This window comes from Sphaeramia orbicularis, chromosome 11, assembly GCF_902148855.1.
Source record: "Sphaeramia orbicularis chromosome 11, fSphaOr1.1, whole genome shotgun sequence".
NCBI lineage: Eukaryota > Metazoa > Chordata > Actinopteri > Kurtiformes > Apogonidae > Sphaeramia > Sphaeramia orbicularis.
Window position 1 is genome coordinate 15,163,474 of NC_043967.1, and position 15,970 is coordinate 15,179,443.

A 15,970-nucleotide genomic window follows, 5' to 3' on the forward strand; every position below is an offset into this window, starting at 1 on the left:
TAAATGGTGACAAATCACTTAAGAAATGTCAAATATAGAAACAAAATCATTTGGGAACTACCTCAAAATTAGCACTGGGTCTTAAAAGGGTTAAAAGAAGCTCTGTTCTGGTCTAACCTAAAGGTTTTGAATATGCTCACATGTACTGAAGCATATATATGACTGTTATCCAAAATTCTGCTACGTAGTTTATTAAAGAATGACATTTCACTGCATATAATCTGTACAGAAAGATCCAAAAACTTCCTAACTTAATAATATGGTGTCAAAAATGTTTTACTTCTACTGTTTTGGTGCTTCCTAATATGACTAAAATAAATATTGAAGCATGAATAACTTTCTGATATTAAAATGAGTTATGGTTTGGTAATTGTATGCAAAATAACTCACAAAAGAATCAAAAACACAAGCATTTAATACAATGAAATGTATCCCACTATAATCATTTCAACCAAACTCACGCATGCAACACTAAAATCTTAATAACTAATTTTGTCAGTACTTAATTATAGTATGCTCAGAATAAATAATTTGGACAACATGAGTTTGTAAAAAATATTATGCTATCAGTATCATATCATATAATGTCATAATACAATTCCATATCTATTAACATCCATTGTAACTAGTACTAGCCTGTTTCTAACCTAATGCACACTAGGTGGACAGGAATATATTATGACATATGGCTTCCTTTTATGGTATGTTGACATTTAGAAAAAAAACATTTTGTTCAATGTTTTATCTCAACGCTGTGTCTATGGTTGTCTTTTTCTGATGAAACTACTGGTCAGATACTTTTCAAATTTTATGTGTATCTTTCTTTGGACAATATCTACAAAGTCTTTTCACAGTTTTGTGATATTTTGATGAATTTTTGAAATATAAGAAATTGCTTTCCATATTTAGATGGCTTATAAGATGGAGATGGTTAGATATATCAATATAGTTACTAATGAGCACTAGTAGGAAGTCATATATGGGCTCTCATTTGACCTTGAGCGACCTTGAAGGGTCAAACTCTAGGTTACCAATATCTACATTTCAATAATCCTCTTCTCTGAAAGTACTGGTCAGATTCATTTCAAATTTTATATATATCTTCCTTGGGACGGCATCTTTAAAATTTGTTCACAGTTTTGAAAAATTTTGATTTTCGAATTTTTGAAAAATTTTGTAATTATTGAAAATTTGCCATTATTTATAATAGGTTATATTTTGATGTCTTAAGATGTGAAAATGGTTAGAGTTATCAATATAGTTACTGTTGAGCACTGATAGGAAGTTGTATATGGACTATCATAGAATTTGTTGAAAGTACCACCCACTTCTATTAGGATGTTGATCTGCATGAAGACCACAGGATGTTAACATGGCGGCAGAACCTGACAACCTCGCAAATTCGACTTATTACTGAGTCTCGATAGAACATGCCGGTGAGATGTAAGGCCATTGGTACCATTTTTTGGTCTTTTCGGGGCCATATTTTCTTCTTCAGTTACACAGGCAATTATTGTATCTTGATACTATTGTTGTCATCATCAAAGTATTGTGTTTGTGTCATTACTTACTGCATACAGAGAGTCTTACATAGCCTATGGACAACTGTGTTTGTGCCGTGTTAATCCCACCCTTTGTGCAGTGTGTAATATGCCTATTTCTAAACAGTTTCACTCTTGTGCACACATATATCTGTTTGTGTATCGTGTGTGTGTGTGTGTGTGCATATGTAGCACCTTTACACATTTGTGCGGGCGTGTACTTGTGTTCATCTCCACACTGTGATTCGATGTGTCTCCGTACCTGCTGCGCTGTGCTGAATTGACTGGGCCTGGTCAGCATGAGTAAGCAGCCAGGAGAAGATTGAGACAGCCGGATGCAGCGGCCCTGGGCTACCGAGGATATCATTACCCCGGGAGTGTATCAGGCCAAAACAGGAGCCCCCAAGCGGAGTTTCATCAAGGCAGACCCCTGTCTGCGGCGAGGGGGAGGACACCAGTTAACCTGTTGTCCTGCAGTGAGGAGTGGTATTAAGCGGCAGGTGGAAAGGGAAAGCATCCCGTGACTAGAATGAGGTGGAAACAAGAAAGTGTGCAGATACTTACAGAGTAGCAGGCAAACACACACACACACACACACACACACACACACACATAAACATTCGGAGTCACTCAAACTGCGATGTATTGTCACGTCTGATTTCTTTTCGTTGCTTCTTTTGAAGCTCAACAGGAAACTCAGTTGGGTGCTGTCTGTTAGCATTTACATTTTACATAAAGCTTTATATTATCATTTCCAACCCACGAGTCCTACTTTCCAGGATCATTTACCACAGTATAGCTTTTGCCTCAATCTGAAGGCAGAGAAATGTATGTCTGAAAATTTCCATTTGGAGGAAATAGCTGGGATATTTTGGGTGCAGGACTGTGACAGAACAACTTGATGCATAGCCACTGGCAGCGGCATCTGCAGTATCTTCATACGGGAATTGGACCGTCTTCCCCCAAGTGAGGTAACCCATAGGCCATGAATCACACTGCCTTGCTCCAGAGTCCTGTGGTCCCAGGGGTTGACAGTTTGACCGCTCCTCAATGTGGTCTCTTCTCCTATCCTCACTCTCCTCCCATCCCAATCACCACACATTCCAACCACCGGACCGGTCACATAAGGTCAAGAAAATAGAACACGATAGAACAGAATAGGATAAAAAAAAAAAAAAAAAAAAGTCTTTTTGCAGGATCTCATTCACTGTTTCATATTCCACAGTGTTCAGGGTATTCCTGTTTGCCTCCTTTGCTTTTTGCAGCGTGTTTTGGCAGCTCACAGATGGAGCTAGTCTGGCAGTCTGCCTGTCTGGTCCTCTCCTCCATACTGGTGGGTCACTGGTGTTTGGATCACTACAGCTGGCTGTTAACCACCGACTTGGACACAGTCTCGCCGCTATGTGTTTGATTTAGCTTAGTCATTTATTATATACACACAGTATGAAAATTGAAGTCGTATATCAAAAACCTACTTGGAAATGAAAAAGAAAAGAAAACATGAAGCATGTTTGTCTCAAATGTGTTTGAGAGAGAAATGCACTAAGTAGATTTAACTACTAAGAAAAAGTCAACTTCTATTTTACTTGAGTGTTTCCATTTTATGCAACTGTATCCTTTTGCAAGTCAGGGGAAATATTCTTCGTTTTACCCCAATTGTTAATGTTCAGCTGGAGAGTGGAAACAATGGATCATATAACAAGCTTTTAAAATACAACACATTGTTCAAGATGAAACCATTGGTTTCCAACTTCTTTGTTAAACAAAAACCAGTGTGAAGTCAGGTCACATTTTTGATGAGCTGTTGACAGTTCAGTCACACTGAGACTTTAAACTTTAAACTCCCTTTAAACTTCTCACATGGTTTTGCTTCAGTAAATCTTAAAACTGTCAAATGTGTCAGTAAAATCAAACTTTAGACGGTTTTGAGTATCGCAACTTTGGTGTTTTCTTCTTTTCTCTCCCCTTAATCGTGTAATGACACCTCAGAGTCATTTGGTGTCTCTGCAGATGAAACTGAATGTGAAGTAGTTGAAAGTAGCTCCACCTGCAGCAGCTCCAACAGCAATACTGATACTTCACTATCTGCATCTAATATATAATCATATATCTGTCACAGGGAACAAACCATTACTTTTATTTCAATACTTTATGTACATATGGCTGCTGCTGTTTATACTGAGACAGAGGAAGCTGTGTCCAATATAATAGGATTTTTCTATCACACAAGATAAATGCTATAAAATGTGTTTATTTAGAATTTGAAAAACTTTATGATATGGTTTATTTTGTGGCTGATGCAGGACATGCAATCAGTTGGTAAATTAATAATTATGAGATTGAGGTTAACTTAATTCATCCCTAAAGGAAATTCAGTTCTCAGTGGCTGAAATAAAACAAAACAAAATCAAACATAAAAGTAGTTAGTAAATTATTTATGAAGTAATGATAGTCATAAACAGAAATATGTAAAGTAAGCCAAGTTAAAGCAGTCATCTCAACATCTCAAGTGTTCAGTCTATTTGCCATCGACTGGCAGTTAAATCCAGTTGTAATGAAGGTTCCTCTGTAATGTTCAGTCCTGCCATGCAGAGTTGAGCCGTTCACTGCAGCTGCTTCTCTTGGTTAGAAAATCAGTATGTACATTTATTTAAGTGGGATTTTTCATGTAAGACCTTAACTTCTAATAGAGAATATAAACACAGCTATATTCCTTTTACTTAAACATAGGATATGAATACTTCTTCCAGCACTTTTTTTATTATAGTGATTGTAATATGAGAATTCCGCTACAGTGTTCTGCATGTTAAAATGATATTTGTAGCCTCTAACAAAGAGAAACAGTGAGTTCATCCGCAGCTTGGATGGACTACTAAATGGTCAGTTCATCCAGTGCAAGAGCAGTCCTCCAGCAAGTGGTTTTAACAGTGCCCCGGGCCATACTCCAGCTGAGTTAAACATACCCTGGCGTGTGTGTTTCTGTGTGTGTGAAAGACATGTCTGAGTGTGTGATGTAGTCACTTCCTCCCGCTGGACTAAGCGACTGTTGTCAGCTTGACCCTGCACCAGTTAACCTCTCGCCACCCCTGGCACTGTAGGCGAGGGCCCCAAGTGTGTGTGTGTGTTTGAGAGGGCGAGAAAGAAAGATTGTATGTGTGTGTAGCGTGTGTGTTGGCAGACCACAGGTGTCTGGTGGCGATGTTGGGGTGTTAAAAGGTCTTCAGTGAGGCCCTCTACTCCCCAGCATCTGTTTCAGACGGAGGGAGGGAGCAGCAGAAAGGAGGAGGAGAGGTTGGCGAGGGTTACCAACACATAGCCTCGGGGCCGGGTAGGGGTGTAGTTGGGGCAGTAGCTGACAAGCAGGTGCCTATGTTGACAGTAACCCCTCATACTTAAACCCCACCTCCTCACAACACCACACACACTTACCATAAATCCTACAGAGCTGAGTGTAATTGCATCCTGATTGGACAGACTGCTTAGGGAATCCCCTTTTGCATCAGATCTCTTTGCTTGGGGTCAAAGGTGAGAGAACGAGAGGGAAGCTCACACCACTCCAACATTTCCTGCTGTGTGTGTGTGTGTGTGTGTGTGTGTGTGTGTGTGTGCATGATGAGCAGTATGTCCACACATGCAGACCATGTGAACAGTTCAGTCACAACATGGAAATGAGCAGGGGCTTGTTTCCTGTTCCTTTGCAAAGACATACTGCACTGTACATACTGAACACTTAATATATGTATACAGCAGTCATGGAAAGTCTGCAGGTTGTATCCTTCACATTTTCTGCTTCCTAGAGAAATACAAATAAGAAGTGCGTGTGTCTGTAAATGAAATCCATTCGGACCAAATGTTAGTTAGTCAGGTGCACCAGTGCATGTCTGGGAGTGATTATTTTGGTAAGAAGGAGGGGAAGGCGGTACACAGCGGGAGGTCGAGGAAAATTGGAACAGCTGTTGATTAACATGAGTGCTCTCTCTCTCTCTTGTTTTTTTTTTTTTTTTGTAGTTGAAGAGGAAGAGGAGGATGAGGAGATGATCGTGGCAAAGCCAGGCCCTGAGTCTGAGCAGCAGGACGATGATGACAACAAAGAAACCAAAGACGGTATGCTTGAAGGGTGGTCCACTCTTGTCATTTTCATGATCTTTACCTGCCTCATCAACAAAGTCATCTTTAATCCCAGCATTCCCAAACTTAAGAATGATTCAGCCAATTCAAAGATACATTACAGAACAAAAATAGGTCAGATAAAAGGCCTCATTTTATTAGCTTACCGGCCGACAGGCCGTAAGCTATTGTCGTCATGCGGCGTACGTCGTCTGTTGTCGTCTGTTGTCGTCTGTTGTCGTCTGTTGTCGTCTGTTGTCCGTTACAAAAATTTCAATCATCTTCTTCTCCGAAACCACAATTCCGATTGACTTCAAACTTGGTACACAGCTTCTTTATGATGATGTCAACAAAAGTTAGTGAAATTATTTGGATCCGGATCTGATTCTGGATTTGGTGCGACTTTGAAAAATGTCTCCATTTTAAGCGATAGGAAGTGGATCGATGCAATAACTCAGTAAATATACAGGGTGGGGAAGCAAAATTTACAATATTTTGAGGCAGGGATTGAAAGACAGTGTATGACCAATTAGTTTATTGAAAGTCATGAGAATTTATTTGCCACAAGAAAATTGACATAATAGAAAATGTTTTTATTCTATGTGTCCTCCTTCTTTCTCAATAACTGCCTTCACACACTTCGTGAAACTTGCGCAAGTGTTCCTCAAATATTCGGGTGACAACTTCTCCCATTCTTCTTTAATAGTATCTTCCAGACTTTCTCGTGATAGTTTTGCTCATAGTCATTCTCTTCTTTACATTATAAACAGTCTTTATGGACACTCCAACTATTTTTGAAATCTCCTTTGGTGTGACAAGTGCATTCAGCAAATCACACACTCTTTGACGTTTGCTTTCCTGATTACTCATATGGGCAAAAGTTTCTGAAAAGGTATGGATAATAGTGTTAGGTATGATTATGACATCAATATATGTTTGGTTTCAAAACAACTGACGTAGTGCCTGCTGAGAAAAAACAACTAAATGTTCATTGTAAATTTTGCTTCCCCACCCTGTAAATGATATCAACTTAAAATTTCTGCACTACAGACCTGATGGGGAGATGACCAAAACATAATGTCCACATGCTGATCAGGATCTTCTTGTGGATCTGGAACTGACTCAAAATTTAACATGGGCTCTTATGGGGAAAAAAATTCAATTGTCTTTTTCTCCCAAACTACAGTTCTGATTGACTTCAAACTTGGTATACAGCTTCTTTATGATGATGTCAACCCAAGGTATTGAAATTATTTCAGTCCAGATCTGATTCTAGATTTGGTTCGACTTTGAAAAATTTTCCCATTATAAGCGATAGGAAGTGGATTGATCCAATAAATCAGGAAGTATCAGTGATATCAAGTTGGAATTTGAATTTTTTACAGATCTGATTGGAATATGACCAAAACATGGGCTATTTCTGTAATATAATAAATACACAGAACTGGGGGATAATAAATGGCATCCGGATACATTTCCCAAAGCTTTTAATTTGGCCGGTAAGCTACAGGGCCACTGGTCCTATTTTTAGATCTTAAGGTAGTTTTTCCTTTAGACATATTTGAAAAAGACATATTGTACCCTATTTAACAAGTTAATGTAAGTCCCACATGTCCCCAATATGTGCATCTTATATTTCAGCACAAAATACCTCAAAGATAATTTATTAATGAATGAATGAATACTTCTGGTATTCAGTCCAGCCTCTTCCACTGCCTGTTGCTTTAAATGCACATCAGTTGCTGTTGCCCATGCTCCTTTCCTGTCAGTGCCATGGATACCATCACTGTATATAAAGATGGACACTGCAACACTGGTTTCTTCCACTGTGTAGAAAGACACAGACACAATCATAGGAGCTGCCATGTTTCTTGTATGATTTCATTTTCGGTCTCATGAAATCTACCCAAAATGTCCAAAACCATTTTCAGGAAAAATGTATGGAATATGTTTTTTGTTTTTGTTTTGTTTTTTTTTTTGGCAGAAGACTTACAGGGAGAGGTCAGGACTCATTTCCTATGCTACAGCCAGCCACTACGGGAAGCTCGATAAAGTTTTGTCACCCTTTTGAAGAGTTAACGCAGTGTTTATCAGTTGACAGAAATGGAAACCTTAATATATAAAACATTTAATCCTTACATATCCTTAAATCATCACTTATGGCCCATCAGCAGGACCTTGTACCATGACTCACACTTAAAATGACAAAATAATTATATGAGCAAGGGATATTTGCAGTAAAAGTATAATTTGTGTTGTTGACTTTTAAAACAACTCTAACACAAGCTTGGTCAAAATATCTTTAAAAGTTCCATTATGTTTAGTTTTGTGTATAATCATGGATAAATAAAAACTTGCACTTATATCTACAGAGAGAGTGGGGTCGCCGTTCACAGAGTTTGCCATGATGCACCTCACCCTAACTCTAACAAACTTCCCCTTCCCCTTCCCCTTCCCCTTCCCCTTCCCCTTCCCCTTCCCCTTCCCCTTCCCCTCCCCCTTCCCCTGCCCCTTCCCCTTCCCCTCCCCCTTCCCCTTCCCCTTCCCCTTCCCCTTCCCCTTCCCCTTCTCATTCTTTTTCCTTTTTAATTGTATGCAGTGTTAGCACTGACTGTAAGTTAATCGCAGTCGGAGTTTGTATCCCCTTAACCAGAACGCCTAAAAAGGACTATGGCTACGTTCAGACTGCAGGCAAATGTGGCCCATTTCTGATTTTTTTGCCCATATGGGACCTGTATCCGATCTGTTAAAGACAGTTTGAACAGCACAAATCTGATTTTTTCAAATCTGACCCAAGCCACTTTCATATGTGGTCCTAAATCTGATGCGTATCTGATATTTTGCAACGCGACTTCAGTCTGAACGGCCAGGTCGCATTTATCTGACCTTTACGTCATTCTTCAAATTCTGCATCCCAGTGTGTTACTTTCGTAAACACAGTGCATGCCTGCGTGGTCATGTATTATGTCAGGACCTGTTTTGCGCATGCGGGTCACTTCAGGGTCGCATTCAATTCATACTCAAAACTGATAGAAGTCACGTTTAATGTGTAATATGAATGACCACACAAAAAAATCAGATTTCACCAAAAAATTGGAATTGTGCATAAAGGCCTACTGTCTGAACTTAGCCAAACGGGCTCTAACAAGGGCCTCTCACTTTTTTGGCAAATACTTAAATGTTCTCTCATTTTAGTGATGACTTATGACCTGTGACCGGTAAAATATGTTGTGGGTTGGACATTGTTCAACATCAGTTAATATACTTTATTGGATACAGGAATAAAAAATAACAAAACAAACAGTTGTAAAATTGCAGAATATCCCATAATGACTTGTGTCTGTATTATGTATTTGTAGCTGTTGTAGCCTTCAGTTACTACAAAGGCTCGACTCTCTGCATGTTGCTGGTTAAGTTGTCACAAAACCCAATCACTTCCGTGTGACACCCTGTCCAGCCAGTGGGTGTATCAGATAAAAGGGTGGGGGTAGGTTACTGTGGGTTAAGACTGGTCCGGCATATCAGCTCCGTGGCATCTGAGGGTCAGCGCTGATTAAAAACCTGTCACTTGACCCTCCTCGACAATACTTCAAAGCAGAGGAATGGAGAAGCTTGCATGTGCATGCATGCATTTGGTGGGTAGTAAATAATGGACAAAAGGCAACAAATGGTGAATGTTAAATCTCAGAAATACAGATAGATAGATGCAAAATCAAACACGTGTGCATACACGATAGTGGACTGTAACTCACATACACTCATTGACAGATGTATGCACACAAGCACGCACTCATAAACACACAGTCATTCGTCTCCTCTCCAGTCTGGCCTATTAGAATGTCTGGCCTTTGATCTCTGCCACTTGATTCACTGAGTCTTTTTTGACAACTCATAAGAAATACAAAGGGATGGGGGGGATCAAAGTCAAGAGCCAGGGTAAAGGTCGATACATGTGCATCTGTGTAGGCTTGTGTGTAAAAATCGCATGTGTGCTGCTTGGGGACAGTGACTTCAAAAAACGGACGGCGTGCTGTGCAGCCATTAGGTTCAAAGGGAGGCGTGTCGCTGAGAGCGCTTTGTTTTTCTCTTGTTTATGAAGTTCTTACTGTAGGGTTTTATTAGAAAAGATGCATTAGCAACTGTTTGTAGTTCATGACGTCCTGAATTTGACAGAGACAGTGAATGTTAATCTCATATCAAAAGCATTTAATGTAACCCTCGAGCTTATGATTGTGCATTTTTTTCAGTCAAAAATCACCCATATTCATCTCCCAATTAACTGCATGCTTTGCAACATTTTTTAACTGAAGTTATTTTGTTATCAACTGCTATTTATCACGAATTGTTATTTTTACCTTTCCTTTCTCACAGTATGAACAAATATGTTGATGTATGATATGTTTGTTTATGTATGATATATATTTTTTGTATTAGTGCATTAGATTTAAACAGTTTGAGGGCCATGTAAAAAAATAAAGCCATACTTCAGTATTAATTATGTTAAAGAATGTTTTAGTTGTAATCTGGTAAAATTGATGTAGAAATGTAAAACCTGTGTTTGTTCATAAAGTGAGAAAAGGAAAAGATATGTGTGTAGTGTATCTTTTCCCCCTCAAACAAGGTGGTACATCTGAAGGGGTTTCCTAATAAATTCAGTTTCCTACAATGACAATATTTTACAAATAACTACATTAAATAATAAAATGCCTTTATTTCAAAGAAATAGTAAAGAAACACTCATCCATGCATGATATAATAAACTAATTTACTAGAAGAACTCCTGGAATTCTGAATGATGAAATTAATTTATTGTAGAAATATAGTAAAAGTCAGTTAATTTTTTTTATCCATGTTGTGGATAAAAACATCATATTTCTTGTATATAATATAAAAGTGCTTCAGACTAATCTATAACCACATAATGGAGATGTTCATATGAACCACTTAAGCTCTGTTCTCTAAATGGTTTCCTCCTGAAAAGGAGCACTTCGTAAACAACATCTATACATAAATTAAAAGCTTCTCTAGATGAAAAGCAGTATCTTCTATGTAAATTAAAGTATGAAATTGTTGCTACAAATGGACTTTCTGTTGACAGGCTCGTTTCCAGTGCTGCGGGAGCTCACAGAGGAGGAAAGGCAGCAGATCCTGCACTCCTCTGAGTTTCAGAGTTTCTTCGACTGCAGTATCCGAGTGATGGAAAGAGCCCTGGCCGAAGACAGCGACATCTTCTTTGACTATAGCGGCCGGGACCTGGAGGACAAAGAGGGGTGAGTCGAGGGAGAGGGTGGAGAGGAAGGAAGAGATTTGTTGTCTGAGCGCACATGTGATTGTTTACATGCATGCCTCAGAGTAAGAAATGTGCAAGAACTGACTCATACCCACTGTGTCACTCCTGGGGCCTTCTTTGTTCTTCAAAATACATGTCTTCCTGCTGATGTCACACTTTGAGGGGGTTAAAAAGTCCTGTGAACTGGCAGCCATCACATCTTAAAGAGCATTGTCTTGTCATCTGGGAGGTTGTCTCCAAATGAGGTTTATCAAAGTGTTGGCTGAAGTTATAAGAGTCATAAGTACAAAGCTGTTTTAGTATACGGCTCTGCTATTATAGAAGAATGCTGCATTTACTGACTCACTTTAACTTTGACCGCTGCAGCCACAGAGAAGCATCAACCCTGTGGTCATATATAGATTATGTCTAAAATGGGCATTGAGATGATGCTCAATTTAAGTCCTTCATTTTCCACATGCTGTCTTGTACATTTAGAACAATAATTTTACCATAACCTTCATCCAGTACCTTGTTTTAATTGTTTCATTATTTTCCTTGTTCATATATCATTGATTTTTGGATGACACGTCTCAATCAGTGATGTAATTGATGATGAGAGGAGAAAAGACAATTTGGTCTTTAATTGCAATTATTCGTTAACAATCTAGCATCTAACTGTTGACACGTCAAGGGTGTACCCCGCCTTCACCCGTTGGTGGCGGGCATAAGCCCTGGTACGCCTATGACCCTCTCAAGGACGAAGTGGTTCAGAAAATGAATGAATAATCAGCATATAAGTTTTCATGATTGCCTGAGGTAAAATAGTTCCTCCTCCTTCTCTGAGTGTGAATCCCTTGCTGTTGTCAAGTGGCCCAGACTGAACCTTTGACCGTTATCTTTCCTGTCTCCTTCCAGAGATCTGGCTGGTGGCTCCAGTTTGTCCTTCAGTCGACTCTTCTATGATGAACACTGGTCCAAACACCGTGTTATTACTTGTCTTGACTGGTCCCCTCAGGTGAGGCCAACTACAACTTTGCATGTGTTACTTTCATTCCAAGCAATGTGGGAAGCAGATTTTTTTTTTTCCCATTTTACAAAACTGCATCCCTTTGCCAAAACAGAATTAGCCGCAGGCATCATGATATCATGGAAGTTGGGGTGTTATGTTTTGAATTTGTGTTAGGGCGTGTGAAGAAAATCAGAAGTCTAAATATTTCTTTAGTGATGCAACATCTTTTATTTTTCATTAACACCTCTTTCCTCCCCTTCTTCTTTGTTGTCAGTATCCTGAGTTGCTTGTGGCCTCTTATAACAATAATGAAGATGCTCCACATGAACCGGATGGTGTTGCCCTAGTGTGGAACATCAAGTTTAAGAAGGCCACACCGGAGTACATCTTTCACTGTCAGGTACTCTGTCCAGCAACTGATTCTTACAAGACCACAAACACATAATATTTCATATCTGTGGTTCATGATTTTCTGAGTTCAGCAAGTTAAAAATGTACCTGTAGTGAATTTTCATTGCTAGTTATTTCAAAAGACGACATATAATACTAGCAGTTCCTTCAGGTAACATCGTAGCCTGTTGTCAAGTATGTGCTAGTGCTGAGTCACTGCTCCACCTGTCAGTCATGGTCAGAGACATGTTCACAGGCTGTTCCAGCACCAGTAGTGACACAAAGTCGTTGTATTGTCCGATTACCTGGGCTGTGATGGACTGGCCACTGACCCCGTCCAGCAGATACCAGTCTAAGATGACACATTATCACCCAGTCCTGGGTCACGTCTCTAGGACGATGACGGAGTGCAAAGCTTACGGCTGCACAAATAACAAGTACAAACACGTGCTTTCCACTCAGTCATGCTCACTGACTGCTACTTGTTTACTCGCACTCCATCACCCGGATACAACGATGGGTACGTCACTTCTGTCCGGCAATGGCTACTCCCCATAGGTTCTGCCCCCCACGCGTAATTCACTTAATAAAAAGGGCCAGTGTGGTGCATTTATGGCGATTTTTTTTTTTTTATTATTATTAAATTTGCGCCTCTCTTGCTTATAAGTAATACACAAAGCACACTTAATGTTGTAATCATGAACAGTACACTTAAAGTTTGGTTTAGTTGGCTGACAATGAATGCACAAAGGTCTACAGCTTTGTGACAAAATCTAAAGATATACACCTTCCTTATGCAGCTTTCTCCTCTTTGTCCAAATCAAAAGACTAAATAAAAACATGGATGAACCTGGTGCAGTTTCACACTGCTGCGGAAAACAGAAACCGCTTGTCCTAGCATCTTTGTAAAACCATAGAGTAAAGCAGCGTATAGTGTATACTTGTGACTTGTGATTATAACTGTCAGTCATGTATTTGACCCTCCCACCTGTCTGAAAACACCTATGACTGGCCAAAACCTCCTGTCACAGGATAGACTTTTTACAGCCAGGAGTCCACATAATGGGGTGGAATTCATGTTTCTTGTCAGACCACTTGAATTACAATATGCTGAAAGGTAATTGTGGTTTTTATGGCCAAGTGCTGCAAAAAACTCACTCACTTAAATAAAAATAAAGTGCGAAGCAAAGGAAATATTGTTGAAAGATGCCACTTGATGCTCATTGAAACTCATTGATGCAGATGGTGCTAAATAAAGCAGTAGAGGTGGAGAGGAGGGGACGGAATGGGTGTGGGGGTTTCACAACTCCCAGGAGACGTGCAAGGCTAGATAGAGACATCTTTAGCAGTAAAATGATGTGGCCAACCACTTCCTAATCCAACCCTGTACATGTGACATGTACGCAGGGCCCACACACACTGATGCAGCGTCTAATATCAGCAGCTCTGCCTTTTCAAATTATGAGTCTACTGCTTAAACATCAGTGTATATCTGCAGCAGTACTGGTGCTCTACAAATTCACTTCACCCCCTGAAGGTATGGTTAAAATCCCCCGCGACACCACACTCTTACATTCAAGCTTCATTCAAAAAAAAGGAATAGATTTTTTTTCCTTTCTTTCACACAAAACCACATATTCCTGCAGACCGCATGCTGCGTGCAAATATTTCGATATGAAGCTCGCCATAGAAGTCTAGCTCCATTAATGGCTTTTTAAAGCACTCCATTCTTTCACTGCACCATAATTTATGCTACTGCTGAAATCCATGTGGTTGTATGGATAGATTACAGCTATACATCTTGTAGCTGTAGAATTCAGTCGTTTTTCCATGTGCTTCTCGAACAAAACGCACACAGTACATCTAACTTTATTAACTATGCGGTTTTGTAGCATGCTGATCTGCGAATTGTCAATGTTAAATAGTAGACATTTGGGAAAAAGAATATTTGCGTAAGCAGCTGATAAAATGCTTAGGGGATCAAAAGGGGCTGCAAGTATGTACAAGAAATACAATCACCGTCACCCGTCTGCGCCGACAAAAAAATGTGGAATTTTCAATCAATAACATAACAATGGCGTTGTCGATGCCGTTTGATTTTTTGTTCTTTGACACATACAAACCACTTACATAAACACAGCTGACTCGTCCACATGCAGAGATTTGTTTTAAGTGAGTGTTTACTGGAAAGATGTGCACTCAACGAAGTGATATCAGATGGAGTAAAGACAGAAAAAAGACTGAGAGAAACTCCCCAGTGCGCCCCATTTCCTACCCTCCATGTTAGTCGGTGAGTTAGTGCGGCCTGGGTCTGTGCCATGATATTCCATGAGAGGAGACGGGAAAAGCAAATGAAAGAGAGAGGAAGGAAAATAGTTAAAAAATAGAGGTTAGATTTCAGAGCACGGAGAAGTGCTGATTTTAACATGAGAAGGTGAGGTGGAGATGAAATAATAAAAAATGGATAGAGGTGGCTGAAAGTCATTTTGCATTAGCTTCCTGTTGTTGCTATTAGATTTAAAGGAAACGAGTTGTTTTGTTTTGTTTTTTTTTTCTTTCTGTGGCTCCTATAGCAAACAGAGACGCAGCTCTGGAGTAAGCCACGGATCAAATGGCTCTTAATGTGCGAGCATGTTCTGCTGTTTAACCCCCCTAAACCACAGGGCTGGGTGCCTCTTCCCCCTCTCTTTCTTTACTTTTTTGACTTTCCTCTGCTTAGCTAAGGGGAAAAGGAGGCAAGGTTACATGATTTCCCTTTCCCTACAGTCACAGACCTTTGCTGTTTACTGTGCACATAAAGGACACACACACACACTCTGACGCTCACTGCTGCTGTTTCTAGACCTCAGGATGTGTTCAGAGACGCCCATTTTTCATCCACATTTAACCATAGGAGTAGCTTTCATCCAGTGGACTGACTAAGATGCTGCATGCACATATATGTGGATTGTGCACATCTGTAGGAGCTATGGGGTGTGTATATATCTGGAGGGGTGCAGATACAAAAGAATGACAGTGCTGCATCGGAGGGGTTGGGTTTTGTGGTTGAGGTCTGGTTCAGCGTGGGCTTTATTGTATAAGGCCTGGCTTATAGACGGCTTCATGTTTCAGTCGGGGTTTTGGTCAGGTCAGGCTTCTTTATTTCTCCTTGGGATTATGTGAAGTTCAATGAATTGCATTAGCAGTGCAGAAATTCTCCTTTAAAGTGTAAAAATGTTGGTGAGATGATAAGAATAAAATAAAGAGGTGCGATAATTGTAAATAATCTCAGTTTTTTTCCACTATGGGTTATTTTTTAGCTGTATTTTCAGCTCTGTTTCCTTTGCTGTGACATTGTTGGGTTTATGTCCTGGAGGAGATGATGTGGTGTAACGCAAATGATTAAAAACTGGTTTGAGTTTGGTGGGTGGTGCACAGTGGTGGAGTGGTTAACACTGCCCCCCCCCACTTCCCCCACCCATAGTAAGATGGTCCTATATTTGACCCCAGTGCTGGCTGAGGCATTTCTATGAGAAATTTGTATGTATTCCCAGTGTCTGCGTATGTTCTCTGTGGGTACTTTGGCTTCCTCCCACAGTCTAAAACATGCACAGTAATAGGTGATTTGGTCACTGTCTATTGCCTGGGGGTGTAAATGTGAAAGTGAATGGA

At 39.9% G+C, this 15,970-nt stretch overlaps 1 protein-coding gene across 7 annotated transcripts in view; it reads left to right on the forward strand.

The window, feature by feature from the left end:
- The window catches only part of dync1i1a (dynein cytoplasmic 1 intermediate chain 1a), a 98,419-nt gene that overhangs the window by 27,461 nt on the left and 54,988 nt on the right, over positions 1 to 15,970 (forward strand). For all 7 annotated transcript variants that reach the window (XM_030147635.1, XM_030147633.1, XM_030147637.1 and 4 more), the window contains 4 exons: positions 5,550 to 5,645; positions 10,747 to 10,918; positions 11,836 to 11,935; positions 12,204 to 12,329. In XM_030147635.1, coding sequence (XP_030003495.1) covers positions 5,550 to 5,645; positions 10,747 to 10,918; positions 11,836 to 11,935; positions 12,204 to 12,329 — 494 coding nt within the window. The remainder of the gene's footprint in view (positions 1 to 5,549; positions 5,646 to 10,746; positions 10,919 to 11,835; positions 11,936 to 12,203; positions 12,330 to 15,970) is intronic.